General features: G+C 44.6%; 1 protein-coding gene across 3 annotated transcripts; it reads right to left on the bottom strand.

Moving 5' to 3' along the window:
- Positions 1-222: 222 nt before the first annotated feature.
- Wdr31 (WD repeat domain 31) lies at positions 223-19,313 on the bottom strand. Of its 3 annotated transcripts, none has more exons than XM_085839251.1 (11): positions 19,295-19,313; positions 15,046-15,142; positions 10,346-10,488; positions 9,762-9,894; positions 8,548-8,622; positions 6,951-7,095; positions 6,753-6,853; positions 5,256-5,323; positions 3,874-4,015; positions 2,123-2,285; positions 223-426 (listed from the first exon to the last, which is right to left on the bottom strand). In XM_085839251.1, exons 3-11 carry the CDS (start codon positions 10,459-10,461, stop codon positions 266-268), a joined length of 1,104 nt encoding a protein of 367 aa, XP_085695377.1. In that variant the 5' UTR covers positions 10,462-10,488; positions 15,046-15,142; positions 19,295-19,313; the 3' UTR covers positions 223-265. The 3 variants fall into 3 exon arrangements, with proteins under 3 accessions (XP_085695377.1, XP_021015982.1, XP_021015985.1); XM_021160323.3 differs by lacking the exon at positions 19,295-19,313 and adding an exon at positions 17,035-17,148; XM_021160326.3 differs by lacking the exon at positions 19,295-19,313 and adding an exon at positions 17,035-17,148 and having other exon boundaries at positions 9,762-9,891.
- Between the last annotated feature and the right edge of the window lie 8,047 nt (positions 19,314-27,360).

Below are 27,360 nucleotides of genomic sequence, written 5' to 3'. Positions count from 1 at the left end.
ATGAGTAGCTTCCTCTTGCACTATTCCTTTGTCATTCCAGAGTTCACAGATCCATAAGTTAGGGAACTTAATGGCTATGGAGTGAGACTTGTACAAACAAATACCCTGATTTTTTGAATCATCTAACAATGATATGCCTTCGAAGTAAAGCTAAGAAAAGAACACCAACTCTAACCCCTCCTCCCCCAAGATCATGTGGAAAAACACAAAGTCACACAGAAAGAGGGGCCATGGTTTGATATTATTCAATCAATATCTCTTGGTTTCAGAAGGCTGCCACTTCCTGAAGTTCCAGTCCTTGGCTGTGGTCTACTCTGAGTAAGTGAACTCCTCTGTAGAAACTTGCGCATAACAAGGAGGAGATGTCACCAACAGCCAGTGAGGTCAGGGGTCCTGATCCATCCAGAGACAAGGTGGAGAGGCAAGCTGCAGGAGGAAGGAGAGCCAGGCTGTGCTTTATGATGGAAACATGCTAGAAAAGCCATCACGAGGCAGTTCTGCCACTCTGTAAGCATCAGGGAGGTGCTCGTGCACATGCAGAAAGCACAGTCTACCACTGCATGTCTAAACCATTGGATGTGCTCTGTTGTTCATCGAAATATCATTAGGAAATGTGGGACTGTACCATGAGAACAGGAAACAAAGCATGCCCTGTGCCCTCTAAGCCAGGAGGGCTCTGCCTCTCACCAAGGTACACTGGACCTGACTGGGAGACCCAGAGTCACCTCCATGACCTCAACTCCAGGACTAACAGGATGTAGACACCCAAGCAGTATTTCAGACAACTGAGGCCATATTTAAAAGGGGTAGAGAAGAAGACAGGCTAAGTCAGGGGAAACAGACAAGGACACTAATCTGAGGCTGCCAGCTCTCTTCATGAAAGAGAGGAAGTGATGGAGGCTTGGCCTTTGCTTTTTTTGTTGTTTTCCAGACAGGATTTCTCTGTGTAGCCCTGGCTGTCCTGGAACTCACTCTATAGACCAGGCTAGCCTCAAACTCACAGAGATCCACCGCCTCTGCCTTTCAGGTGCTGGGATTAAAGCCTGGGATTTAACTGGGCCAGCCTCCCTCCATCTGCATCTCTGAGGTTACTCTTCTAGGAGCACTGCAGGGCAGCGGTGCCTCCCAACCTGGCTCCCCACACTGAGGCTGTGTGCTCCCTTCATCTGAAACGTCTACTTTCCCTTGCCTGCAGACATTACACTGGGGCAGGTAAGGGTAGGGCAGGCCTGTCTTCACTATAGAAGTTTGGCTTTATGGCCACAGCTGTTTACAGACTATTAGCCAAGCCTACCTCTTTTCTGTGGGAGGGCAGTTATCTCTCCCTGAGGGGAACTGAGTTTCTGGAGAGTGACTGAGAAGATTTTGAAGAGCTCTAAGATAACACTGTTTTTGTCTCAAGTCAAATCCTGTCAGGATTAAAGCAGCACAGAGGCAGTGCTAGAAATCAGACTTCTAGAAGAGAACCCAACACTTGCTCACAGACTTGTCCATGTCCATGGTAGATTCCCCACCGTGACTGAATTCCATGTTACCAAAAGTTTAAACCATGGCTCACAGAATTCCCAGGTATCCACCATTTGACCTCTAAGGTTCTGCACACACAAGTCTCTGGGAAGTTACCGCCCACCAGACACAGTTTTCTTTGGTGCTGAGGGGCCTCGACCTTACTGCGATCTCAAGCACTGCCTCAGAGTCCCAGCAGGTGGAGCCTTTCCGAGTCCTTTCTTATTTTACTACAGTCCCAACAAGAGCTGAGGTTCTAACTGTATCCTTGAAATAAGAACTAAAAAATAGCATTCTCTTTCCCCTTTCCAGACATTCTGAGTCTCACAAGTTCAAATCTGATGAGGAACTGCATGTGGAAAGAACTTAAAGAGTCAAACATGTTCCCTCTAGAGTCTCAGGAATAACTTTGTACGTTATGGTATGAGGGAAGCCTGAAGCTGGCTTATATAGCCAGAGCTGGAACAGAAAGATGTGGGCACTGTGGTGTCTCCCCTCTTAACCACCAGGAGACTATAAAATGGCAGGACACGGGTGGCTTTGCATACGGTGAGTAATGCAAAAAGTCTTAAGGCTGCACTCAGCTCCTGAACAGCACTGAGAGCAGACTGCTTACCTCCAGTATCCTGGTTCCAAATCTTCACCTTGGAGTCATGTGCAGAGGTAGCAATCATAGGCATCAAGGCCGTGGACTTCGGTAGAAAGACACAGGATGCAACTGTCTGGAAATGCCCCTTATACTCACACATTCTGTCTCTAGTCTGTCTTAGGTCCCACAACTGCAAAGTAATGACACAAGCCAGCTCATACACACAGATGCTCATGTGTCACGAATAGCTACCCTCCCATTCCCTATGACCCCCTCTCATGGAACCAGAAAGTCGGGTGAAGCTCTTATCTCGTCCACCATACCCAACCCCCATCCATCCAGCAACTACTGCAGTACTGATTATGTCTTGAACAGCACTAGCTATGGCTGTGGGGACCCCACAGTAAGGGACACCTTCTTCCTGTGTGCACACATTCTGATGTGATGCTTAGTGTCTCTGACAAAGGAAGTGACAGCCCCATTGGTCCCTGTTGTACTGACACATATCAAACCATACCTATAAGGAACCCTTCAGAAATGAGAGAAAACTGAACAGTGTCTAAGACGGTGGGGGCCCAGGAGTCCCTGTCATCCATCAGCTGGATAAGAGATGATACATGCAAGATCTGCAAACCCTAATCTACCCATTCTAAGAACATGTCCTGAGTAGGAGATTCCTGTAGTGAGAATACTGGAATTTGGGGTTCTTTAAAAGACACAGAAATATGATAAGTTTTCATTTTAATCCCAGTTGTAGGGTATGAGGCTGCTTCACAGCAGCTGACTATGATTTGTCTCGTGTTTCAGCAGAAACATGGTTTTGCCAGCTACAGATAGTTTCTGTGAATGTGTGGCATTTGAAAGTCTGGGAACTCTTCAGAGGGTGTACAAATTCTAGGGCCCCCTGTCAGGGTCAGTGATTGTTGGTCATACAGGGGGAGCTGGTTACGGTTCCCCTGACTTCTGAGTAGTCATGCTCAGAAGATACTAGATTCACAGATCCCCCCAACCCCATATCCTTCTTCCACTGCTAACTAGTGATGGGGGTGAAACCAGGGGGATAAAGGGTAGGAAAAAGAACCCACAAAGTAACTAAGATCAACTATATCTTAGCTACTTGTCTAACTTGCCATGTCTCCATTCCCTTGACCGTAAAATAGACATTAAAACAGCACAGAATTGCATAGAACTCAAGCCCTGTCTTAGGAATTAAATGAAACCATGAATGCTTAGCTCAAAGTCTGACATGGTACACATGTCTGATAACTCAGAAATACACTCTTATTTAAATGAGAACTTGCAGTTATGAATCCAGAAACTTGGGAAGGGCCGAAAGAGTATATACAGAGGTTACGGCAAGGGAGGTGTATATCTGGATAAGGGAGTTGGTTGGCCCCTGGACCAGCCGTGGAGCTCCCCAGCTCCCCAATGAACTAAGCTCTCCTTAGCATGGCCACTTACTCAAAAGCCACACCTCTGTCTCTTCTGGCAGTCCCTACCTGTTTAGGCTCCTCTAGGAGCAAGATCAGCAGCAGGCTGCTCTCTTTACCCCTTTTCTATCTTGACTTCCATCCTGTTCTCTTGTCTATTACCATTTCAGACAGACCCAGATTAATAAATGTTTCTCAAAGGAAGCCACTGGAGTGCACGGGGTGACTGACAGTTTGCATTTGAAGCAGGCCAGTGCTGTTGCAGATCCTGTCTGTGCAGCCCGGCGATGGGAGTGAGACCAGAGCAGCCTGCTCATCAGTGAACAGACACCTGGCCCAGCCTCTCACCGTGGCTTCACAGCCTTCACCCCCAAAGCCACTGCTGCAGGAGATACACGTGTGTCCATCCACGCTGACTTCACAATGGGTCTGGATATGCTGCTTTGTGGGAAACATGTGAGCCATCTGAAGCCCCCGACTGTCCCATAATCTGAAAGGAATTAGAAGCAGAATGTGATTTTGTAGTAAATGGGACTGAAACATACCTGTGATATCCCACTAACAGGAAAAGCCTGACTCTTTGCTGCCAGTCAGAATGGAATGTCACAACCTAACAGACTCTAAAGCTGACAGGAAGGAACCAAACCAGTGCCATCTTGAATCTTTCTGCTTTGAAATCAAATCATATGGACTTTTCAAAAGACTACGCTTGTTTGGGGAGAGGAGCTGCACACACCACAGCATGTGTAGGGGTCCCGGGAACTGTACTCCCTGGGGTTCCAGGCTGCCATCAGGCTTGGCAGCAATGCCTTTATCTGCTGAGCTGTCTCACCACCTTTTCATGGAGACATTAGAACACAGATCTTTTTTTGTTGGTTTTCTGAGACAGGGTTTCCCTGTGTCCCAGGATTTCCCTGGGACTCAAATCTGTACATTAGACTGGACTGGAACTCAGACCACACATCTTAATTGTACTAGTTAACTTGGTCCTTTAGGACACTGCTTTCAATAGACAAGAGGCTATTTTTGTGTCTATAACTGAAAAAAAAATTAAAAGATACATTGTTGCTGTTTGTTTGGAAGCTATGTAGTACAGGCTGCAGTACTTGGCCTCTCAAGTGCTGAGACTGCAGTCCAGGTCCCTAAAGGATCCTCGCTACAGCATCATCTGCACTCCAGAAGCAGGCTGACGCTGACCATGGCCAGGTTTGGCCTTGAGTGCAGTGGGGTCCCGTGTTCCCTCTCATCTCATTCCTCCAGTTTCATACAAGTGGCCTCTGAGAGCTACAATTTTGAGTCATGCTCCCCAATCTGTTAACTACCAACTATCTGACTTCCCTGACTAGACTCTGATCCTTCTTTCCAAGGGAGCCTTTGCTTGAGGGCTAAGTGCCTAGAAACTCGAGAAACGCCCAAGGTACGCCAGCAGAGCCAGGCTGCCTGACAGGGTGGTTGTACAGGTGAGGCTGAGGCTGATCTGGTTACACACTGGGAATGACCAAGGTCCGCTGCTTCAAACCCCTCACCAGAACCTTAGTTGGACCTGATCTTGTGCGTTCATTGTGTTCCCATAAGCTACAGGTCAGAGAGTCCCCAGGGACCGTGGAGTAGAGGACAAGAGAGCCCTAAGATGGGCGAAGCGTCATGAAGAAGCAGAATGGAGACAGTCATGTAAGCACGGCAACCACAGACCTTCACCAGAAACACCTCCACAGCGGCCAGTAGCCCACCTGATGGTCTTATCCTCCGAGGTCTGGACTATGTATGGCTCACTCGGGACCCAGCACAGGTGTGTGACCTGGAGAAAACAGTCATTAGCAGGTAGATCACCACAGCAGGTCGGTCCTCTGCTGTAATCCATTAGCTGGCTAAGCTCATGCCTCATCTCCTCTCAGGGATCCTGAGCTGGTAAGCTCGGGTTAGCAGGGTCATTGTCCCACAGCCTTCATCCGTCTCCACCTGCTTCTCCTCAGTGCTCAGGGGCAGAGGTACCAGTAGGCTGGCCTTCTGGTTAGCCTTGGAGACTTGAACCAAAGCTGGCACTGGTGAGCAGGTGGCAGCCAGAAGAGCACCCCCTGTGCTAAGTGGGCCTCTGAACTCTGCTCTAACAGCTCGGGGGCTCAGAAGAGTAACAGTAGTCCTGGCCTGCAGCCCCGTCTAAACAGACGAAACATTTTCAAAACAACCCAGGGGAACAGATTTCCCTTTTCTCAGCGCAGTATCCTCACAGGCAAGCACATTCCACCATCTGCGGCTGACTTCAAAACTAGGAGAGTAGGTGACTAAACTCTGAGGAACAGCTGCCACCCGCCAAGAACAATGACGGGTGTTTTACGACAGACTATCTCAGTTAGTCACCCAAAGAATCTTGCCTAGTGACATAACTCCCCATTTTATAAATGGAGATACCTAGAGTCTAAGCTTAAATAGCACTTTCAACTAAGAAGCGATAGATTTGCGGTTTGCAGGCAGAGCTGGGAGTGTAGGTTAGAGGCACAGTGTTTGCTTAGCATGTACAAGGCTCAGGGTTCAATCCCCAGCATGGGAAAAAAGAAAAAGAATATATCCCAACCTCCTCCCATGTTTGGAAGCCAGGTGTGACAGAGCCCAAAGTCTGTGCAAAGTCTAAAGGATTTAACTGCCACAGAGTGACTTACATCAAGTAAAGGACACACTAATCTGTATATGAAGGGCAGCCATCTTGTATCACACTGTATACAAGAGTTGTAAACACCATGTCCTTTGTTATATTTCTATTCCTAGCAGTGTCTCTCATACTAAAATTATGCTAAAAGTTTGCTTTGAAGGAGCTGGAGAGATGGCTCAGCAGTTAAGAGCACTGACTGCTCTTTCAGAGGACCTGAGTTCAATTCCCAGCAACCACATAGTGGCTTACAACCATCTGTAATAGGATCCAATGCCCTCTTCTGGTGTGTCTGAAGACAGCTACAGTGTATTCATATACATAAAATAAATAAATCATTCTTCAGAAAAAAGTGGGGAGGGCACAAACTTCCCTCTCCTTACCAAAAAAAAGTGGCTTGAAGAACTGCATGAGGACACGGCTCTCCTTTACCCTCCCCTCCCTCCTTTCTCCCAGCTCCCACCGCTCAACTGAATCCAAGCCGCATCACGCCACACACACAGATCTCCCATGAGCTCGCCCCCACACTCCTCACCTACACTCTTCTCCACCACCCTGCCCTACACCAAGTCTGAATTTGTACCAGGTTCCTGGAGACAGACGCTCTCTCCACACACTGTCCGGTCCCCACATCCCACAGAAGCAGGCTATTGTCCCGAGAGCCAGTGCACAGCTGGGACGAGTCTTAAAAACAAGGTGAGAAGCCACAGTGGCCATAAGTTGGGATGTGGACAGGGTTCTGGGAATGCATCCGGTACTGGAAGGTTCCGCTGCACTTTACCTGGGCTCACAGCCAAGCCAGTGACCACCATGGCATGGCCAGACAGCTGCTGCCTGGGCTGTGAGGAGCCCTGCAGGTCCCACATCAGGACTGTCTTGTCTCGAGAGGCGCTGAAGAACTGGTTTGCTTTGGGAATACAGGCTATCTGCTCAGAGAACAAGCAAGAACAGTGACAGCTCAAGTGGACAAGCTAGACAGGACTTCAGAGTGGAACATGGCTTCACATGCACATACACACACACATTTTTTCATTTTAATTTTCCTTTTTAAAATATTATGTTTAGGGCTGGAGAGATGGCTCAGTGGTTGAGAGCACAGACTGCTCTTCCGAAGGTCCTGAGTTCAAATCCCAGCAACCACATGGTGTCTCACAACCATCTGTAATGAGACCTGACACCCTCTTCTAGTATATCTGAAGACAGCTACAGTGTACTTAGACATAATAATAAATAAATCTTAAAAAAAAGAAAATATTATATTTAATTCCCTTTCTCCTTCTGTCCCCCCCCCCCCCCGTGTGCACATTTGAGCGCACATGCACCATAGAAATGATCATTTTAAGCATTTCAAGTGTGGCAGCAAGTACACTCACATCATTATACAGACTTCCACGATCAGGGAGACTGTGTAACTGTAGAACTTCCATCACCCCCGCGTGCACCTCCACTGCACAGTCCCGCTTATGCTGTCTCACCATGTGGTGTGGGGAGCCTTGTGTCTAGCATCTAACACTTGCCTTGCTGACACGTGCTTCAGAGCATCACCTTTTCTCTTCTGCCAGGGCTTCACCATGCTAGGCTTTACTGAGCTGGGTCCCCAACCCCAGAATTTCATTCCTTATTTAAAAGAGTTTGAAATTATACTATGTTATATGTATGTGGGGTGTCTTCACCACTCATGTGTCTGTACACCACTTTAGTGCCTATTGACCTTGGAAGCCAAAACTCGAGTTACAGATGGTTGTAAGCATTACGTGGGTACTGGGAATAGAACCCAGTTCTTCCAGAAGAGCGGGCAGTGCTCTTAACTGCTGAGCCTTCTCTCCAGCCCCTTTGCTCCTTGACTGAATAAGCTGGGCGTAGTGGTGCACACCTTTAATCTCTGCACTCAGAAGACAGAGGCAGGGAGAATGTCTGTGAGTTCGAGGCCAGCCTGGTCTACAGACTGAGTTCCAGGACAGTCAGGGCTGCACAATGGAACTCTGTCTCAAAAAAACAAAAACAAAAAACAAAAATACAAACCAAAACCAAAAACAAAAAAGACTTAATAGACATCCCTCAAAAACTTGTGATGTTTCAGACACCCCAGAAAGTTTCCTTACTTATAGCCTTCAATGCTTTCTTTAAAAAAGAAAACTATTAGCTCAGTCAGTTCAAGCCTTTATAACAAAATACTACAGACTAGATGGCTTGTAATTTCTGCTGTATGTGTACATGTTTTCACCACACCTCTGCTAGGTACTGGGATTCATTCCATGTTTGAAATGATATGCTCTGCTCTTCCTGGTGTCAAAGCAAGCCTTTGCCTTCTACTATCCGTAGCTGTTGTTTCCTTTCTTGCCCCTGAGTTCCCTTCAGAGTGAGTGAGTGACAGTTACCTTCGTGATTTCCCGAGTGTGCCCTGTGAACCTTTTCACCACACGCCCAGTTTTCCAATTGTAGGCCACAGCGGTCTGCAGAGAAATGGGATTACAGGCGTTACTGCAACACTGGCTCCTGAGCAGGATCTCAGCATTTTCTTGCTGGGTGTCTGCAGTTCACTGCTACAGAGAAAGGAGCAGGTGCTGTGTGGCCCCAGTCGCTGTGGCAATTGGCCTGCCAGTTCCCCTGTCTACAAAACCAAGTGGATAGTCCTTGTCTTGCCGACCTCTCAAGTGTGAGAAAGGGTCACATAAATACAATTTCTTAGGTCTAAAATAATACAGACATTAACACAAGACACTGCTGGGGTTGTTTGTTTGTTTGTTTGTTTGTTTTGGTTTTGTTTTTTTTTGAGACAGGGTTTCTCTGTGTAGCCCTGGCTGTCCTGGAACTCACTCTGTAGACCAGGCTAGCCTCGAACTCAGAAATCTGCCTGCCTCTGCCTTCCAAGTTCTGGGATTAAAGATATGTGCCACTACTGCCCAGCAAGACACTGCTACTTAAGTATTGATTCTCAAGTGTATCCTCATTTGAAGTAATGACATCTAAAATAAATGCATCTTACAAATGGTGAAATACAGTTTGCAAGTGAAATCTGACATCTCTGAAAGCCTATTGGGAATCAGGAGGATTATTAGGGTCATTCCCTTCAGGAAGAATCAGTAGTGTATTGCTGCTGCAGTTTATCACACTGGCTGCCAAGAGAGCTTCTAGTGTGAGGACAGAAAGCTGATAATCCAGCGTGATGACGAGAGGGCAGACCAAAATATAAAGGGTCAGTGCTTACCAGTGTGAAGTCTGTAAAACAAAACATAAAGCAGCTAGAATGTTCTTCTTGTTGACTCCAGGGTCTGAGTGTGACTGTTAAGGACGAGGTGGATGGAACTGTAACACCCCATTTATAAAAGCATGTAGGTGGCCTGACATAGGGTGAGGTCCTCGTGGAATCCTCATGGCTGTCTTAGGGCATGGCTGTTATTCTATGACAGACTAGGAAAGCAAAGCTCAGAAAATATAAAGACTTGCCCATTGTAATAGGAAGTGGCAGAGCTGGGCTTAAACTCCAGCCTTTGAACTTTGAGCCCTGTTATGATGTAGTTAGTGTCAGAGTCTCAGAACATCTTCCCTTTCCTGCAGTGAGCTGGTGAGTGGGAAGCACTGGCAACCTCACCTTGTCTTTTCCTCCAGAGATACAAAGGTCTGAGTTCAGAGCGGCAACCACGGAGACGGTATCCACGTGAACAGGGACGTATTCTTGGGGAGCTTTAGTCTGGACTCTCTCTTCTATAATTCCATCCGGCCTGCTACAGAAAGAATGGAAAATGGGGTCCACTGGAATGGACAGGGGAGAAGGGGACAGAAGAATGTGGCAGTGGTATCAATTCAGGCAAGGGTGAGACACGAAAGAGACCCTCAGTTTGTTTGAAAAATGCCCAGAAATAAATGGCGCTATTTACTTGGGAATCACCCAGAATAACTGAGTTACTGAAATCTGATGAAGGGGAATCCTGAGGCCAGGAGTGTTTGATCTCCTTAGAAATGACTCCAAAAGATACAGGGCCCCTGAGTGTGCACTGCAGGTGCTCGATGGTGAGGTGACCATCTGCCCATGTTCACCTCCCCAGGGCTGGGTTTACATCTGAAACAGTACACCAAATGAAGCGGGCAGGAAAGCTTACCAATACTGGCCTTCTTTCTTTAGCAGAGAATTTTAAAGGAACATGATACAACTGGGGACCCCAGAAGTTGATCTACCTGTATAAGTAAGTGCTGTGTCTGAGTTTGCTCTGCAGTTTTCCCATCACAGCCCAGAGGCTACAGAAGACCTTCTGAGGAAGAGCTGGTTTCAGTTGGCCGTCAAGTAACAACATCCCTCACAGGCGCTGAGGGGGTGTTCTCTGTGGAGTGGGCAGAGGGCACACACTGAATTTCATTAGGTCTAACAGTAATTTGATTAGACTAATCTTTTCCTCCCTTCTTTCCTTGCTTCCTTCTTTCCTTCCTGTGTGAGGTACATTTCTTTTTAGAAAAGAGATTAACTGTGTGCATTTGACTTTTTTCCTTCTCCTGCTTCATTCTCTTCAGCCTGGGACTGCAGCTGTCAATAGAGGTTCAGCAGAAAAGTCAAAACTAATGTTAAAAATACTAAGAACAGACAGGCATGCTCGGAGGCAGAGGCAGATGGATCTCTGAGTTCAAAGCCAGCCTTGTCTACAGAGTTCCAGGACAGCCAGGGCTACACAGAAACCCTGTCTCAAAGAAAAAAAAAATACTAAGATACTAAGAACTACTTTACATGTGCATGTTTGTGTATGTGTGTGTGTGTGTGTGTGTGTGCAGGTACATTAGTATGTTTGTGTATGGATGTGGAGGCTAGAGTTTGACAACCCAGCCTTAAGTGTCTTTGCTCAGGAGCTATCTACTTTTTTTTTTTGAGACAGGGTCTCTTACTAAGACTTAGGACTAATTAGCCTTGCTGGCTGGACAGAGAGCCACAGAGACCAGCTATGTCCACCTCCCCAGTGCTGGGATTACATGAAAGTGCCACCATGCCCAGTTTTTTATGTAGGGGCTACAAATTGAACTGGGGTCCTCAAGCTTGTGTGTCAAGCACTTACCAACTGAGCCACTTGTCCAGCCTAGCAATTATTTTTTAACTGATTAAAACAATTTTGATCTGGGGCTGGAGAGATGGCTCAGCGGTTAAGAGCACTGACTGCTCTTCTGAAGGTCCTGAGTTAAATTCCCAGCCACCACATGGTGGCTCACAACCATCCGTAACGAGACCTGGCGCCCTCTTCTGCAGTGTCTGAAGGCTGCTACAGTGTACTTACATTAAATAAATAAATAAATAAACCTTAACCAAAAAAAACCCAACAATTTTGATCTTATGAACTAGTTAAAAGATATAAACTTTTTTTCTAAAAATGTTAAACTCAGGTCTGGATATGTAGTTCAGTGGTAGAAAAGAGCTTGTCTAGTACACACAACAAGGCTGAGTTTGAGCCCCAGTAACACACACACACACACACATCACACATACAGGTGCACATAAAGGAAAACAAACAAACAAACAAAACTCTAGTTCCAAGAGATCTGATACTTGCTTCTGATCTCTGTAGGTACTAGGCATGCACTCAGTACATATACACACACACACACAAAACATTTATACACAGAATAAATAAATCTTTAAAGAAATGAAGACAGAAATTACGACAAATGTTGGTATACACATGCTCAGCAGGCATTGTTTGCAGCAGCCAAGAGATGAAAATATGTCATAAAGCAAGGCATAATGGCACACGCTTTTAATCTCGGCAGTTGGAGGCAGGAGCAGGCAGATCGCTGCAAGTTTGAGGCCAGCCTGGTCTATATAGAGAGTTCCAGCCAGAGTTACACAGCAAAACGATCTCGAAAGAAAGAAAGAAAGAAAGAAAGAAAGAAAGAAAGAAAGAAAGAAAGAAAGAAAGAAAGAAAGAAAGGAAGGAAGGAAGGAAGAAAGGAAGGAAGGAAGGGATACAGAAACAAAATGTGGCCTACCCATCTACTAAACAGTCATGAATATGGCTGAAACTGGAAATCACCACATTAAGCAAAAAATGCTAGACATACTCTATATGACACATGATCCCACTCATGTGAAATACCCAGTTTGAAAATCTACAGTGACAGTAAATAGATTAGTGGCTGCCAGGAGCTGAGCAGAGGTGGAGAATGGGGGTGCAGCCGACTGCTTACTAAAGACAAAGTTAACTTTGGGAGTGATAAAAATGTCATGTAACTAGAGAGTGGGGGACCACTACACAATACCATCTATGTATAAAATGTCATGCATGGTAAATTTTATGTTACATGTGCTCTAAAATAATAAATTAAGTACTATGGACATATAGGTGAAAATAAAATACAACCTGTATTGGTAAGGGATTTTTTGCAATTCAAGTCATCATTATTGTCTCTGTGTGTGTACACACACGTACTCATACACCACGTACAAGTATATAGGTCAGAGCACAACTGTGTGAGATCACTTCTTTCTTCCACCTTCACATGGGTTCTGGGGATTGAACTCAGGTTAGCAGGTTTAAGCAGCAAGTGTCTTCACCTGCTGAGCCATCACACTAATCTGAGAAAAGCTTCTTAAGAGAGAAGAGCCTCAGTTACTCTAAGAGCTAGAGCCTTTCTAACGTGTCATAGCAATTTCTTTGCATTGTTTCCTTAATGTGGCATGCCAGTATCAAGAGGTCAAGAGGTTAATATGTAACAAGAATAAGATGCTAGAAATGACAACTGTGATGAGATCATGGAGCAGCCATTCTGAGTCTCTCAAGAAGTCCTAAGGCATCCATCTCAGTACAAGGCCTGCTTTTCTTTCTAATACATTTTATTGCAGTATACCAGTAATAGACAGAACGAAAAAATAGGTATGAGAATCCAACTGTCTTCTCTTTAAATCACACATCAAAAGAGAGTTTCAAAAACTCAGTACCACTTTTTCCAACTAAGGTGTTTTGGAATTTTAATAAATCATGCCATTTATGTAGCCTTAGCTGGCCTAGAGTTTGGAATCAAAAGAAGACCAGGCTGGTTTAAAACTCACAGAAATCACCTGCCTCTGTCTCTCAAGTACTGGGATTAAAGCCATGTCCCACCACATTTGGCCCACAATAGGCTTTTGTTTTTAGAGACAGGGTTTCACAGTCTGGCCTAAAGCTTCCTGTGTATCCCAGGCTGGTGTTGAACTTGCAATCCTCCTGTGTCTGCTTCCCAAGTACTGTTAATATAGTTAGGCACCACCACAGTCTACATGCAAGAGCTTTATACTTTTAGTTTTAAGTAAGGAGATATCTTTTAAACATCTCAGCTTTATTGGTATATGGGAAACAGTGAGCAGGAATCTGAAAGGTCTCTGGTGTCCTCAGCCATTTTTGAGCATGAGAAGCAACCCTGAGATCCTGAGGCCACAGGGTCTGAGAACAACTGCCCTAGAGATTGCAACGTGTTAGTACTGGATGCTGTATCAGAACAAGAACAGTATTTTTTCCCAGGTTTACTTATATTTTTCCTCATCGGCTCACAAAGCTAGAACTAAAAAGAAAGAGTAAATGTGCATTCAAAGATGCTGAGGACTGCATGGTGGCAGAGTGCTTGCCTGGCAGGCACATGGCTTGCCTGGCTTGATCGCACATGGGTTTAATCCCCACTGCTGCAAAATAAGAAATAAAACAAACAAACAAACAAACAAAGGAAAAAAACACCACCACCACCACCCCCCAAACCAAGGATATCCACCTTATCTCTTCACTCAGGGAGCACCTCCTGAGCATGTGACATTCCTGCATGAGTTGCTGGTACGTCAAAGAATAAGAGAGGTGGCCAGCACCAACATTAGCAGGATCAGACCAGGAGCCAATCTCAGCTACCCCAGGCCCCGTGTCCTTCAAACAACTGAAGAGCTGAAGGAAGTAAAAGCGGCAGTGAGAGGGGCCAGTCCTCATTCCCTCCGGGTTTCGGCTTAAAGAAGGTCAGAAAGATTCACACACCAGCTGAACTCCAGGAATTGCTGTCCACAGAGAGAAGAGCAACTAAAAGCCACCAGGTACATATTCTTATTCATCCCCTCCACTAAAAACAGAGTTTCCCAGAGACTTCCCTCCCACTGTCTGAGGGAGTACATGGACTGGTATCCTGGAAAGAAGAACAGCTCACAGACACAATGCAGAGCTGAGCGTGGAGGGTGTAGCCTAGAGTTCTGGAATCTGCCTCAGCTCACTCAGGGCTTACTGTGTCCTTGAGTGGCCCACTCCTGCCTCAGCCCCCCTACCTAAAGCAACAGCACAATACTAAATGACCTTTACATGACCAGAACATTATATGTTCCATAATGACTTTTTAAAATCAGATTTATTTTATGTATGAGTGCTCTCTCTGCATGTACACCTTCGTGCCAGAAGAGGGCATCAGATCGTATTACAGATGGTTGTGAGATACCACGAGGTTGCTGGAGATTGAACACAGGACCTCTAGAAGAGCAGTCAGTGCTCTTAACCACTGAGCCATCACTCCAGTCCCAAGATCTTTTTTTTTTTAACCCCAAATGGCTTACACAGTATGACAAAAGTATTTGTTGCAAACTCCTGCACCTGCAGTCTCTTCTAATTCAAACATTCTAGGATGTTCTGTGATAGGCCATGTGATGGACGAAAAAGAAAAGTTCTAGGACGGCATCCAGAAACTCTGAGATATGTACTGTTTATCGATATGCAGAGGTGCAGAGCTGCCCATCTGCCAGCTTCACCTGTGTTTAACACTGTCATCAAAGTGCAAACAGGTACTGCCCGAGATCTAGGTCACTGGAAACCACGGGGCTGTAAATGTATTCAAAACCAACTGGATTCTTAGTGGGTATCTTCGTTGGGGAGTCGAAGGAAGGGTAACTTGGCATTACTTACCCCCAAAGCAACCAGATCTTCTTGGTGAGCTGCTGTATTTGATGATCTGTAGTTCATTCAGCCTTCGGGACCAAGTCAGACAGCCACTTCCTAATCTCTGTAATTAAGGAAAGGACGATTAAGTTAATCTCCCCTCTGTCTAAGCATATGTTTGCACCAGAGAGATTTACAAGTGTAAATAGGAGCCTCGTTTAATTGAAAAAATTATTACTGTAGTTTTTCCTCATTAAGAAATAGCACACAAATTTCCAAGATTATATGAACGTCAAATTTCTATTAATAGAGCAGAGTATATCATGATGTTAACTACACATCTATTTCTCTGCTGCATGAGAGATGGCATCCTAAATTAAAGAGCAAGATTAGCCAGAAGCTCTTTACAGGGTACAACATAACACTCTGTGGTTTTTGACTGTTTGTCTTTTGGGGACAAAATCTTTTTCTGTATAGCCCAAGCTGGCCTCCAACTCAAAATCCTCCTGCCTCACAGGCTCATGTGACCAGACCTCAAAATAATGGTCTTTTTAAACTACCTAACAAGACCATCCAAAAAATATCTCTGAAGGCACATCACCCTGCTTCAACCCACAAAGGCTGGAAGGACTTGGAAAGGTGCTTAAAGGTCATGATGGCTCTGGATGCCCGTGGGTTTCTGGGGGAAGCAGATCTACATCTGAACCCCTGATCTGTCTCTGTCCAAATCTGCTTTCCAAAGGCCTACGGGTCACATTAGATAGATCTCAGAAAATCCTCATTCGGTTATGTAGTACAAAATTCCTTTATAGCCTTTGATACAACTGTGATCCATAGAGTTAACTTGCTGTCGTGGGGGCAGAACTGAGTGAAATGAATCTTATTTCAGTAGACTTTTCTCATCCTGTCTGTAGACACACACACACACACAAAGATTCAAAACAACAACAACAAAAACCTCTCATATGCTCCTAGTGACTTGGGATGTCTTATACAAACATTTGGAGTCTGACACAGGGGTACCTTAACCCAAATATTGAAGAAGACATGATGCTGTAAAATGTACTGCTTAGCAAGGTAGTGAGATGCCCCCTTGCCTCTTCACCTACCGTGAACCACACAAGACTGAGCAAGTTCCCTGTGGCTTGTAATGGAAAAGAACTATTCCCACTTGGGTTTATTCTGAGCATGTGCCTACTAGGCCTGACTCTTCTTCTGATATATTCTTTTTAATAAATCTTCTGTGTCTGTGTTCTGGCCTAGCAAGTATGATCACTGAGACTTTTAACATGGCGTTAGTTGTGTAAATGATTTTTTTTTTTTTTTTTTTTTTTTGAGACAGGATTTTACTGTGTAGCCCTGGCTGTCATGGAACTCACTCACTCTGTAGACCAAGCAGGCTGTCCAAGAACTCAGAGATCTGCCTGCTTCTACCTCCTGAGAGCTGGGACTAAAGGCATGCACCGACACTTCCCAACTGGTATAAATGATTTTTTTAAATCCACGCTCTCTTCCCAAATCTTTCACATGGGTGTCTATCTAACCTATACTCTCTGAGACTAAAACATCTACACCAGTGTTCAAAGATTAACAAACGACTCGCAGGAGCTTATAGGAGGTGGACTGGTTTGACTCTAATGATAATGTAAAGGAAAAGATTCAGACAGTAAGAGGATTTACAAGACACCCGGTCTCACTGAGGGTCGGCGCTAGATCAGAACTCCCAACGTTGAGGACCATCAGCGTGCAGTTCTTTGTTGTCTTGTTTGTTTTCTTTCTGGCCCTTCAGATTATAAATGCTCCTACTTCTGTCCATTATCTGAACTGCTAAAGCTTACTTTTCATGTGCACGTGCCAGGGAAGGATTACGCCAAGATGGAAGCAGGTGACACCAGGTCCTACACATACCCTCCCGAACCTCCCCCTCACTTCCAGTGGGTGGCTACCGCTGGGGACAGCGCGAAGATGCCCACCTCCCCGATGCTCCCCCTCTCCCACCTCGGGCTCCATACCCACCGGCGGGCTAGCACCGAGGCCCGAAAGCTCGGGTAGCTGGCATCCGTAGCTTCCACAGGTTCCCGCGCCTCAGCCCCTAGCAACCAGGCGCGCGTCGCTAGGGCGGGAGTTCCACCTAAACGCTCCGGGCGTCCACGGCAGCCCCGGAACCCAGGTTCCACGTGCCGGAAGTCCCTCAGGGGCCGAGCCGAGAGAGCCTATTTTCCTTTTCTAATTTGATGGTATGTGAATATTCTAGGCAGAGGAGGTTTGTGCTTAACCACATGAACATGAAGCACCTGTATCTTCCAAGAAAAGCGGTGATATCTGTCGTAGCCAGAGCGAGTAAGCGATTAATAAGTGTCACTTTGTAATTATTATTCGCCCAGAAATTTTATTTTAAATGTCCCTGAATATAGACAGAGATTTTCTCCATTGAACATTTCCCAAACATCTTAATCCGTTCCTCTCATTTGGCACGTGTGTGTTTATTTTTACTAATTTTTCTAAACAGATAAAGTAATGAGTTTCAAATATATGGAACGTTTTGATTTTGCCTTTCGCCTTTGTGTGGGGACCATGTTAATTCTTCTTTTATACGTGTGAGTGCTTTATCTGCATATGTGTATATATACATCATTTGTGTGCCAACTGAGTTCTAATCCTACAGAACGTGAGTTACCGATGGTTGTGAGCTGCCCTCTGGGTTTAGGGAACTGAACCTGTGTCTTCTGCAGGTGCTATAAGTGCTCTTAACCGCTGAGCCATCATAAATAAACCATATAGCCAGTCCCTATATGGTTTCAATTTTAACACATGTGCTGCCAAACTGAATACTTTTCACTTCGTCTTTCATCAAACTGGAATGAGCCAGCACCACAAACAAAAAGACTTCTCAGTACCTTCTTCAGATTCAAACGGGAAGGTACTAACAAAAGACTAACATCTGGAGAGATGACTTAGCGGTTAAGAGATCCTGAGTTCAATTCCCAGCAACCCCATGAGGGCTCATAACCATGTGGGATCTGATGCTCTCTTCTGGAACACAGATGTGCATGTTCTAGCTCTACAGGTAGAGCACTCATATTCACAAAATAAATAAATCTTTTGAAAAATAGTTGTTAGGTAAATTTTGGAGTCAATGTATAACCCATTGCTATGGCAAAATACTGACAGTAGAATAGACTTCTACTGATTTGGGGTGGAGACTCCAGTAGGTTCAAGTACAGCTACAAACTAAGGTGTTAGAGTCTACTCCCAAAGCACTCTGCTCTGGGATACAACCACTTTGAGAAATGCTTCTGGCATCTGATCCTTCCAAACTGGTATCTGTAGTCACACTTGTCCTGGAGCCTCATCTGTCTTCTGCCTGCTTTCTGCTCTTCTCCATCTGACTATCTAAAAGACACCTCTTCCTTGACATGACTCACAGACATCATCTTCTGCCTAAACCTGTTCTTCTTTTCTTTCTCTAAACACTGGGCATTACCACCCATTAATCACTCAAGCCACAAACCTAGGAGTCATTTGTAACTGCCTCTCAGGAGCAATCCTCTGTTGAAGGATATTTGATCACACTGTGAACTGGGAGATTGGATTGTTTCTGGGAAAAATAAATCTGTTTCTAGTTGTGGTGTGGCTCACCATTAGCACAATTCTTTAGACCCTATGCCCAGAATACAGACACACCCTTAGTACACACCTTTAATCCCAAACAATAAAGCTAGAGTTAGTTTGTAGAAGGAAACTCTTTATGTTTAAAAGTGATGTTTGAGTGACAGACAAAGTAACAAATCAGAAAAAGATTTGACAAGACAGGATATGGCCAACTCTCAGAAGAAGAGAGGGGAAAGGGAAGCTACTTAAGAGAACAGCACACAGAGAGAGCCAGAAAAAAAAGGAGGCAGTTTTACTGGAAGAGTTTTACAAAGAAAGGTTAAAGAGAGAACAAGTCAGACACAGATAAAAACAGAGTGAGCCAGAGAATGAGAAGGAGCCAGTAGATTAGAACAGATAGTCAAAGTTAGTATAAAGCCAAGCAGAGCAATTTAGGAGAGGTCAAGAGGGAGAAGCCAGATTGAATCAGTCAGCTTGCAGAGGAGTTTGAGCCAGAACAGCTGAGTTGAACCAGCCCAGCCAGAGTTCAGAAAGAACTAAATGAGCTTATTCAGCAGTAAGTTTCAGAGGCTGAAAACATTCTAGGCCTAGATTAGGTTGTACGAAGGCAGTAAACCTCAGAAACGACAATTACATCAGGTGAATAAAAGTTATTTTAACTAACCTTCTCCCAAGGTTTCCAGTTCTGCTTTCTAAATATCCTCATTTCTCTTTAGCCACTGTTTTGGTTCAGGCCAACACTATCCGGGGTATAAGAAGTTAAAAATAACCATAAATTCATCATTGATTCTTCCATTAGGGCTGGCATTATACATTTTTTTTTCATTTGAGTGTAGCAGAAGTAACATTGTGCAACTTCTGGATTTAAGCCTCAAAGGGACTTGGTTTCTCCTTTCATCTTTTTGAATCCGTAGGAAACCCTAGCCAGTTCACCTGAAAGGCACAGCACACACAATAGTTAGCACCAAATGTCAAGCATGAGTAACACTGTTTTATACTCTCCAGCCCTCACGTGGTGAAAACCACCAGGAGAATCATCAGAAAAATGATCCAGGTGTGACAACCCAGTTTGCCAGTGTTCTAAGGAGCACATAAGCACCTTCCACTTTAAGCTCCTAGACGGTTTTTTAGGTGCAGTAAACAATGACAATCCAAGATGAAGCCCAAATTCTTCATGAGGTCTCTTAAGCTTTGTTTACATCTCTTCATCCTCTCTGCACACCCATGCTATGTGATTCAACACTACGGACTACTTAAGTTAGCTGTTACCTTGGAGTCTTTGCAAACCATCCTTACACTCTGTGATGGTGAGTACTGTCACTGGACAGGATCTAGAGTCATGAAAAGAAAACAGAAACAAAAAGACCTCCAGGTGTATCTGTGATGGGTCAACTGAAGTGGATTTCTGGATAGAATCTAGTCTGGGGTTATCCACCACTCTTTGCTTCTTGACTGTGGACAAAGTGTGACCAGCTGCCTCCCACTTCTGCAGCCGTGATAAACCATATCAGTTAGCTTCATGTTGCTGTGATAAAACACCAGGACTGAAAGCAACCAGAGAAGGAAAGACTTTATTTCAGCTTACACATGTAGTCCCTCATGAAGTTAGGGAACCTGAAGGCAAGAACTGAGGCGGAGGCGCTAAAGGAATGCTGCCTCCTGACTTGCTCCCTGTGGCTTGCTCAGATGGCTTTCTTATAGATGTGGCACCACCCACAGTGGATTGGGCCCTCCCACATCAATCATATAATAATAATAATAATAATAATAATAATAATAATAATAATAATGCCTCCTAGGTTTGCCTAGAGGCCAGTGAGGACATTCTATCAGCTGAGGTTTCTTCTTCCTGGAAAACCCCAGCTTATATCAACCTGAAAAACCCTAACCAGCATGTAGATTATATCCCTCGAGCAGTGAGGAGTATAAGTTGCTTTTGTTAAGTATTTTGTCCCAGCAACATATAAAGCACATCCCTTTACCCACTTTGGTGATGTATCATCAGCTTAAAGGCCACCTTCCTGTCTATCCCAGGAGTCTGTTGAACCTCTCTTCTCCTCTTCCAGACCAGGCTAGTGATGTTACTCGGTGCTTTCAAAGCTCTTGTACTTTCCCCATAGTGAAAATTTTCATTTTCCCTCCTTCCTTTTCACTTTTATTTTGTGAGGCAGGATCCCACTATATAGCCTTGGCTAGCCCAGGCCTTAAACTATGTAGGTCTTGAACTCACAGAGATCTCTCTATAGATGTTTATAAGAGTTTTAAAACTCTTTTTTTTTTTTTAAAGATTTATTTATTTATTATATGTAAGTACACTGTAGCTGTCCTCAGACACTCCCGAAGAGGGCTCCAGATCTCGTTACGGATGGTTGTGAGCCACCATGTGGTTGCTGGGATTTGAACTCTGGACCTCTGGAAGAGCAGTCGGGTGCTCTTACCCACTGAGCCATCTCACCAGCCCCGAGTTTTAAAACTCTTAAAAGCAGGATCTCCTGTAACCAAGGTTAGCCTTGATCCTTTGACCCTCCTTCCCCCACCTCCTGAGTGCTGAGGTTACAGAAATGGACTACCATACCTGATTTTCTGTAGCGTGGGGAATGGAACACAAGACTTGAGACACACCAGGCAAGCACTCTACAAACTGACCTATGTCTCCAGCTACTTCGTGGTAAATACATGTTGTGGTTTTTTAGATTTATCTTACTTTATATGTATGAATATTTAGCCTGCAGGCATGGATATGCCTGCTGTATCTCCCTACACTAGGGTCATAGATGGTTACAAGCCACCGTATGGGGGCTGGGAACTGAACCAGAGTCCTTTGCTAGAGGAACAGGTACTCTTAACTTCTGAGCCATCGCTGCAGCCTTACTTGCTGAGCATTTTGATAAAAGAATGAACGAGGAAGAGTCTCGGAGAGAGTTAGAATAGATGCTAGAACGCTGTAAGCCAGAAGCAGCATGGTCTCATGCCCACGCTTGTGGGGGGCAGCTCATTTCTTACCCTGCCCCCACCTACCTCACTAGTGCCTCTGACTCCACCCTTACACTTTACATAAATACAGTCCTGGTTTTTGGTTCCTTATTGCCTGAGGTGTTTTGTTTTCTCTGGTGTGGCAGTTTGGTCATGACCTTCCTATGGACTGAACTGGTCATAAAAGCCCTCGAGGGAGTAGCTCTGAGCTCATCTGGTGTGCCCCAAGTGGAGAGGTCTCTTCCCCCAGGCCCTGACCTTGTCACCTGGGACCTATGTGCCTTAGTTTGTTGGCACTGGCAGGCTGCCAAACCCTCTTAAAGGTGACAGTTGAAGCTGCTTGTTCTATGAAAACATCACAGGAGGAACCCAAGCCATGATGCTGATAGCCTTGTTGTTACTCCCAGAATCTGTTGGATGACTTCCAGACAGACACCAGCAACTCCGGATAGGGGCATGAACAGTATAGAGGGATGGGCGCAGAGCCTCACCAGGCCGATAGTGAAGGCTGGTGTTGCCGAGCACCAAGGAAGTGCTTGCTAAGATACTTTCTAAAATGTTTACTAAGAACAAGCTTAGGGGCATGGGGTATAGCTCAGTGACAGAGTGAGCCTGTCATACCCAAAACCTTAGTTCAGTCCCTTAGCACTGAAAAGAATTCGTGAACAGAAGAGAAGGGATAGGTGGTAGAGCAGGACATACATACACATAATGTCAGTTTGTACATTCAGTGCTCCTTCCTGGGGTGGTGTGGAATGGCCTTAGAACTCTTTATTATGCTGTAGATACCTTTGTTGTAGGTTTTTACACACATAAATTCATTGCTGAGGGGAAACAGATATCATAAGAAGTCTTGCACTGGACATGATGGTGCATACCTGTAATCCCAGCTTTTTAGAAGCTGAGGCAGGAGTATCATAAGTTCAAAAAGGCCAGCCTGAGCTAAAGCTTTTAAGTTTTTAAAAAATTTTGATTTATTTTTTGTTTGTTTGTTTTTTGCTTTTTTTTTTTGTCTTTTGGTTTTTGTTTATTTGTTTTTGTTTTGTTTTGTTTTTGAAACAAGGTTTCTCTGGGTAGCCCTGGCTGTCTTGGAACTTGCTCTGTAGACCAAACTGTCCTCAAACTGAGAGATCTGCCTGCCTCTGCCTCCCAAGTGCTGGAATTAAGGGCATGTGCCACAACCACCTTTTTTATTAAAGGATTGAGGATGTAGTTTAGTGAAAGAGTATATGTCTAGAATGCATGAAGTCCTAAGTTCAGTCCCCAGTACTGGAAAAGCAAACAAACAAACAAACAAACAAGAAAATTTTTTTGTCCCAGTGCCCCAAGGCCAGCTTCTCCCAAGGGTTCTCCTGGCTTGCTTTTCCCAGGGTCATCCTAGGTCATCCCTCCTAGACCAGCACCAAGTTGGCTCAGATTCCTCCTGTTCAAACTCACTCTCAAGCCAAGGGGTCCCAGAAAGAAAAGGATTCATTAAGTGGTTATAGACGTCAGTCCTCCAAAGTAGCAGATCCTGGGACAATCCCCCCCACCCCCAGCAGCAGAACCAGGTGACACTGAACAGTCTATTGTACCTAGGAGCCAAGAGTAATTATTTTTCATGCTGAAGACTGGAGTCGCTGGGCATATATTGCTTGTATCAAACCTGTTTGGGCTACACATAAAAGACATACAGAGAGCAGTCTGTGTTCCTGGCCTAGTTTGTAATCTAATCAACCTCTCCATCTCTCCTCCCCTCTGTTGTCCAACACTTGAGATTAAATGTAGGTTACTTTCCCGTTGTATTATATAATGTTTAGCTAGGTTGCTCATGCTGAACTGGAACCTACCCTGTGTCTCAGACTGGCCTCAAATTTGGAATCTCCCTGTCTCATTCTTCCAAATAGCTGGTATCATGAACCTGTGCCACCAGGCCCGGCAACTTTGAATCTTGTTCATGGCACTTATTGCTGACATTATGTTTTATTTGTCTATGGAGATGACTTCGTTCCTCTTGACCGTTGTAACTCCAATGTCTTAAACAGGGTAGGTCTGCAGGTAGTTACCCAATAAATCTGTTAAATGACTGTAGGGTGACAATGGTATCCTTTCTTCTCTGGTTCCACAGCATTTCCTGCTTTTATGAGCCCTCAAGTTCAAGTGCTACCCACCTCAAGCCCTCCAAGGCCCCGGAAATCTTTGTGACTAAGTAGTTTTTTTTTTTTTTTAATCACCCACAGAAAGAAATATGGTCCCCACTTCCTCCTTACATATAACCTAAAGATCAAATTACTATACATTTATTTACATGATCTAATTGGTTCTTATTAACAGTTCTAGAACTGGACACAAATGTTATTCTATAAAATGGATGGACCAAGTGGATGAGTTTAGCTCCAAGAATTACATAAAGCAGAAATAAAATCAGCTCACAGTTACTTTCCCTGTAGAGTCAATGCGAAGGGGAATTCCTAGTTAACTGAGCTTAATCTTATTTGTTTGGTTAATGATCTCTTTCTTTCTGTCACATGATCTCTTCTTCTCCCCCTGGTCATTTGTTTTCTGGGAAGTTCCAGACAAGCAAGTTTGTGATGAGTTAGTTTCGGTTTGAGCGTGAGCCTGAGCTCGAGTGACTTCATTTTGATTTCCATTTGGCTGTTGGAGCCTGTATGGAAGCTAATCCAAAACAATAGTCTCTCACAGTACATGACCGAGAGGCAGCAAGCCTCACTATGCTCATATTCTTCCCTTCCTCCTTCCTCCTTCCTTGACTTGTTAGCCCTACATAATAAGAGAGTTGCTGCTGCTTTTAGTTCACAGGGTTCATTTGGGTCCTAATGGTGGCACGACTGCTAAAAACACAGATTCCTAGTTCTACCACAGACTTTGTGGTTCATTTCCTATTAGAAAATTCATTTCTCACCACCCCTATTTCCTATCCCCCAGTGATTCTGAACTGCCTAAAGTTTGGGAATTTCTGGGTGTGGCCAGCCTGGTGTCTTGCAGGGGGGGTGCGGCTCTGCACTTTTGGGGGGTGGTGATTTGTAACATCTCCCTCTCTTCGTTGGTCAAGAATAATTGTCACCCAAGGTTTCTCAGTTCTGCCTCCTGTTTATCCTAAAAACAAAAGCCTGTATGTTCCTTTCCAGCCACAACCTTAGTTCATTCAGGTTGACATCATTCAGAGGGTAGCATGCTAACCCTGACCACAGAAGGTTTCTGTGGTCTTCCCTTACAGTTGGCAGTGGACAGATGAGCCCAACTTTCTAAACATAAATCCACTCACCGCTTAGCTGTCTCCATGTGCTTGTCCATCTGCCCAGACAGCCCTCTGTCTGATGGCTTACCTCCCAGTGAAGGTGTCCAACTTTCCTCAAAGGCCTTATGGAATAGCTTTCTCTGTCCCCCACAGCTTCTTCTTTTGAACAGTAGCAACAACAAAAACAATCTAACTACAATTCATAGTTACCATAGCCTGTCTCCATCTCTACTTCAAAGGAGGATGAATGCTTTGAAGTATATCTGCCCTGGAATACACAGGACTGCATTTTTTTTTTTAAAAAAGAACTTTGATTTATTTATTTGTAAGATGTATTTTTTCCATGTGTTTCCCCACGGGTGTATGCTCATGAGCACAGGTGATTGCTGAGGTCGCTGGATTCCCGAGAGCTGGAGCTACATGTAGTTGTGTGTTCGGAACAGAACTCAGATCCTCTGCAAGAACAGAATGCCTTCTTGACTACCGAACCATCTCTCCAGCTTGCTAGACCAGTTTTGGTTTTTTTTTTCCCTTTTCCTTTTTTTTTCTTTTGATGTCAGGATCACAGTACCCACCCCTCTAAGAACCCCACATAATTTGCATTCTGAAACTTGCTACGAGTACATTTCAGGTCCTTGTGTGTAATAAAGGCATTTCTTGTGCCTGGTACATGTTACACCCCCAAACTAAGCACTTCACGGATAAGATTACATTTAATTCTTGAGGCAGGCCTCTAAGTGAGACATGCTATTACTTTACTGAATTGAGGAGAAAAGGGAGACCAGAGGAGCCAGGCAATCTGACCAAGACCTACAGCCAGGAGCTGTATAACCAACAACCCTACATTCCTATGTCACCTGGCATAGAGCCTTGTGTGTTTGAGTGGCCTCGTGTCCATACTGGAAGGATGACTCCACTCAGTACGACTCTGAGTGGCCTCAGGGCTTTTGGCTGCACTCAAATCTGGGGGCTAAGCCAGGACTACAAAGGAAAAGTTTTATCCTCTTTATGTAGTAGTGGCTTTGAGGGTTTCCAGTGTAGAGATGTGCAAGCCCCCAAGAGGCCAACTTTGGGCTAGGAGCAGTTTTCCCCACATATCAGGAATACCAGGCTGCATGACCTGCAGAAGGCTCCCCCTGGGTTCAGTTTGATTCATCAAAGAGGCAGAAAGAGCCTCAGAAGTTAGTTGTTCTTGAAATGGGTATTTTGGTATTTTGTGCTTATTTGCATATTCCATTGTCTTCAAAATAGATTAAGTTACTTTTTCATCAATGTTAATTTAAAAAAGAAAAAGCCCAAATAATCAAATTCAGGAAATTTGAATGCAAATACACTACTTGGAAAATCAGCCCTTTCAATGCTTCTCAATATGTTGTAACTTAAAAATTACTCATCCAGGTAACCAGAAGTTAAACTGCTTGGGTTTTGGTATCATTGCCATCAATCAGCAACTGAGACTCCACGCGTTACTTAATTTCCATAAAATAGTAATCAGGGATGGGGTTACTCAGAGGGTGAAGGCACTTGCTGCCAAGTCTGGTGACCTAGGTCCAATTTCCAAAACCTACATGATGGAAGGAGGGATCCTATTCCTGCAAGCTGTCCTCTGGTTTACGAATGCACTGTGGTACATACACTTCCAAATATTCAAATATTCTCTCTCTCTAAATAAATAAATGTGATAAAAAATTGTCATAATAGTGTTTTTCCTTTTGCTGTTAGCACTGAGCAGCTGCTGTGTGCCTGACACTGTTCATAACTTTTCTTTTTTGCTTTGTTTTGTTTTAAGACTATCTCCCTCTGTAGCTCTAGCTGGCCTGGTGGCCTGGAACTCGCTATGTAAAACCAGACTGTCTCTAACTCACAGAGGTCCATCAGCTTCTGCCTCTTTTTTTTTTTTTTTAAATTTATCTATTATATGTAAGTTCACTGTAGCTGTGTTCAGACACACCAGACGAAGGTGTCAGATCTCATTACAGATGGTTGTGAGCCACCATGTGGTTGCTGGGATTTGAACTTGGGACCTTCGGAAGAGCAGTCAGTGCTCTTAACCGCTGAGCCATCTCTTCAGCCCAGCTACTGGCTCTTGAGTGCTTGGATTAAAGGCACGTGCCACCACTCACAGCTTAGTTTTTTGTCTTTTTTTGTTTTTTGCTTTTTGTTTTGTTTTTTATTTTAATGTGTCTTTGAGACAAAGTCTTACGTAACCCAGGCTGGCCTCGAACTTTATATGTTTGAGGATGACCTTGATCTTCCCACTTCTATCTCCCAAGTGCTGGGATTACAGATTTGTGTCACCATAACTGACTCATTTCATGTGCTTTCATGTATATACTCCTCAACCCAAGTATGAGAGTGAGGTCGTCTCAACCTCCTTTAACAGTCAAGCACAGCTGAGAAATGAGCCTATATTTAAGACACATGCCTAAAGCTGCCTCTCAAACACGCTGTTAAATAATGCATTTAGCAAAAAATCTGACACTTCGTAACGGCTCACTAAAGATTCGTATAGGCACTAG

The sequence above is a fragment of the Mus caroli genome, unplaced genomic scaffold, assembly GCF_978045245.1.
Source record: "Mus caroli unplaced genomic scaffold, Mus_caroli_1 scaffold_6, whole genome shotgun sequence".
NCBI classification, from domain to species: Eukaryota; Metazoa; Chordata; class Mammalia; order Rodentia; family Muridae; genus Mus; species Mus caroli.
Note: the sequence above shows the minus strand (reverse complement) of the source record. Positions and strands in the feature narration are given on the sequence as shown.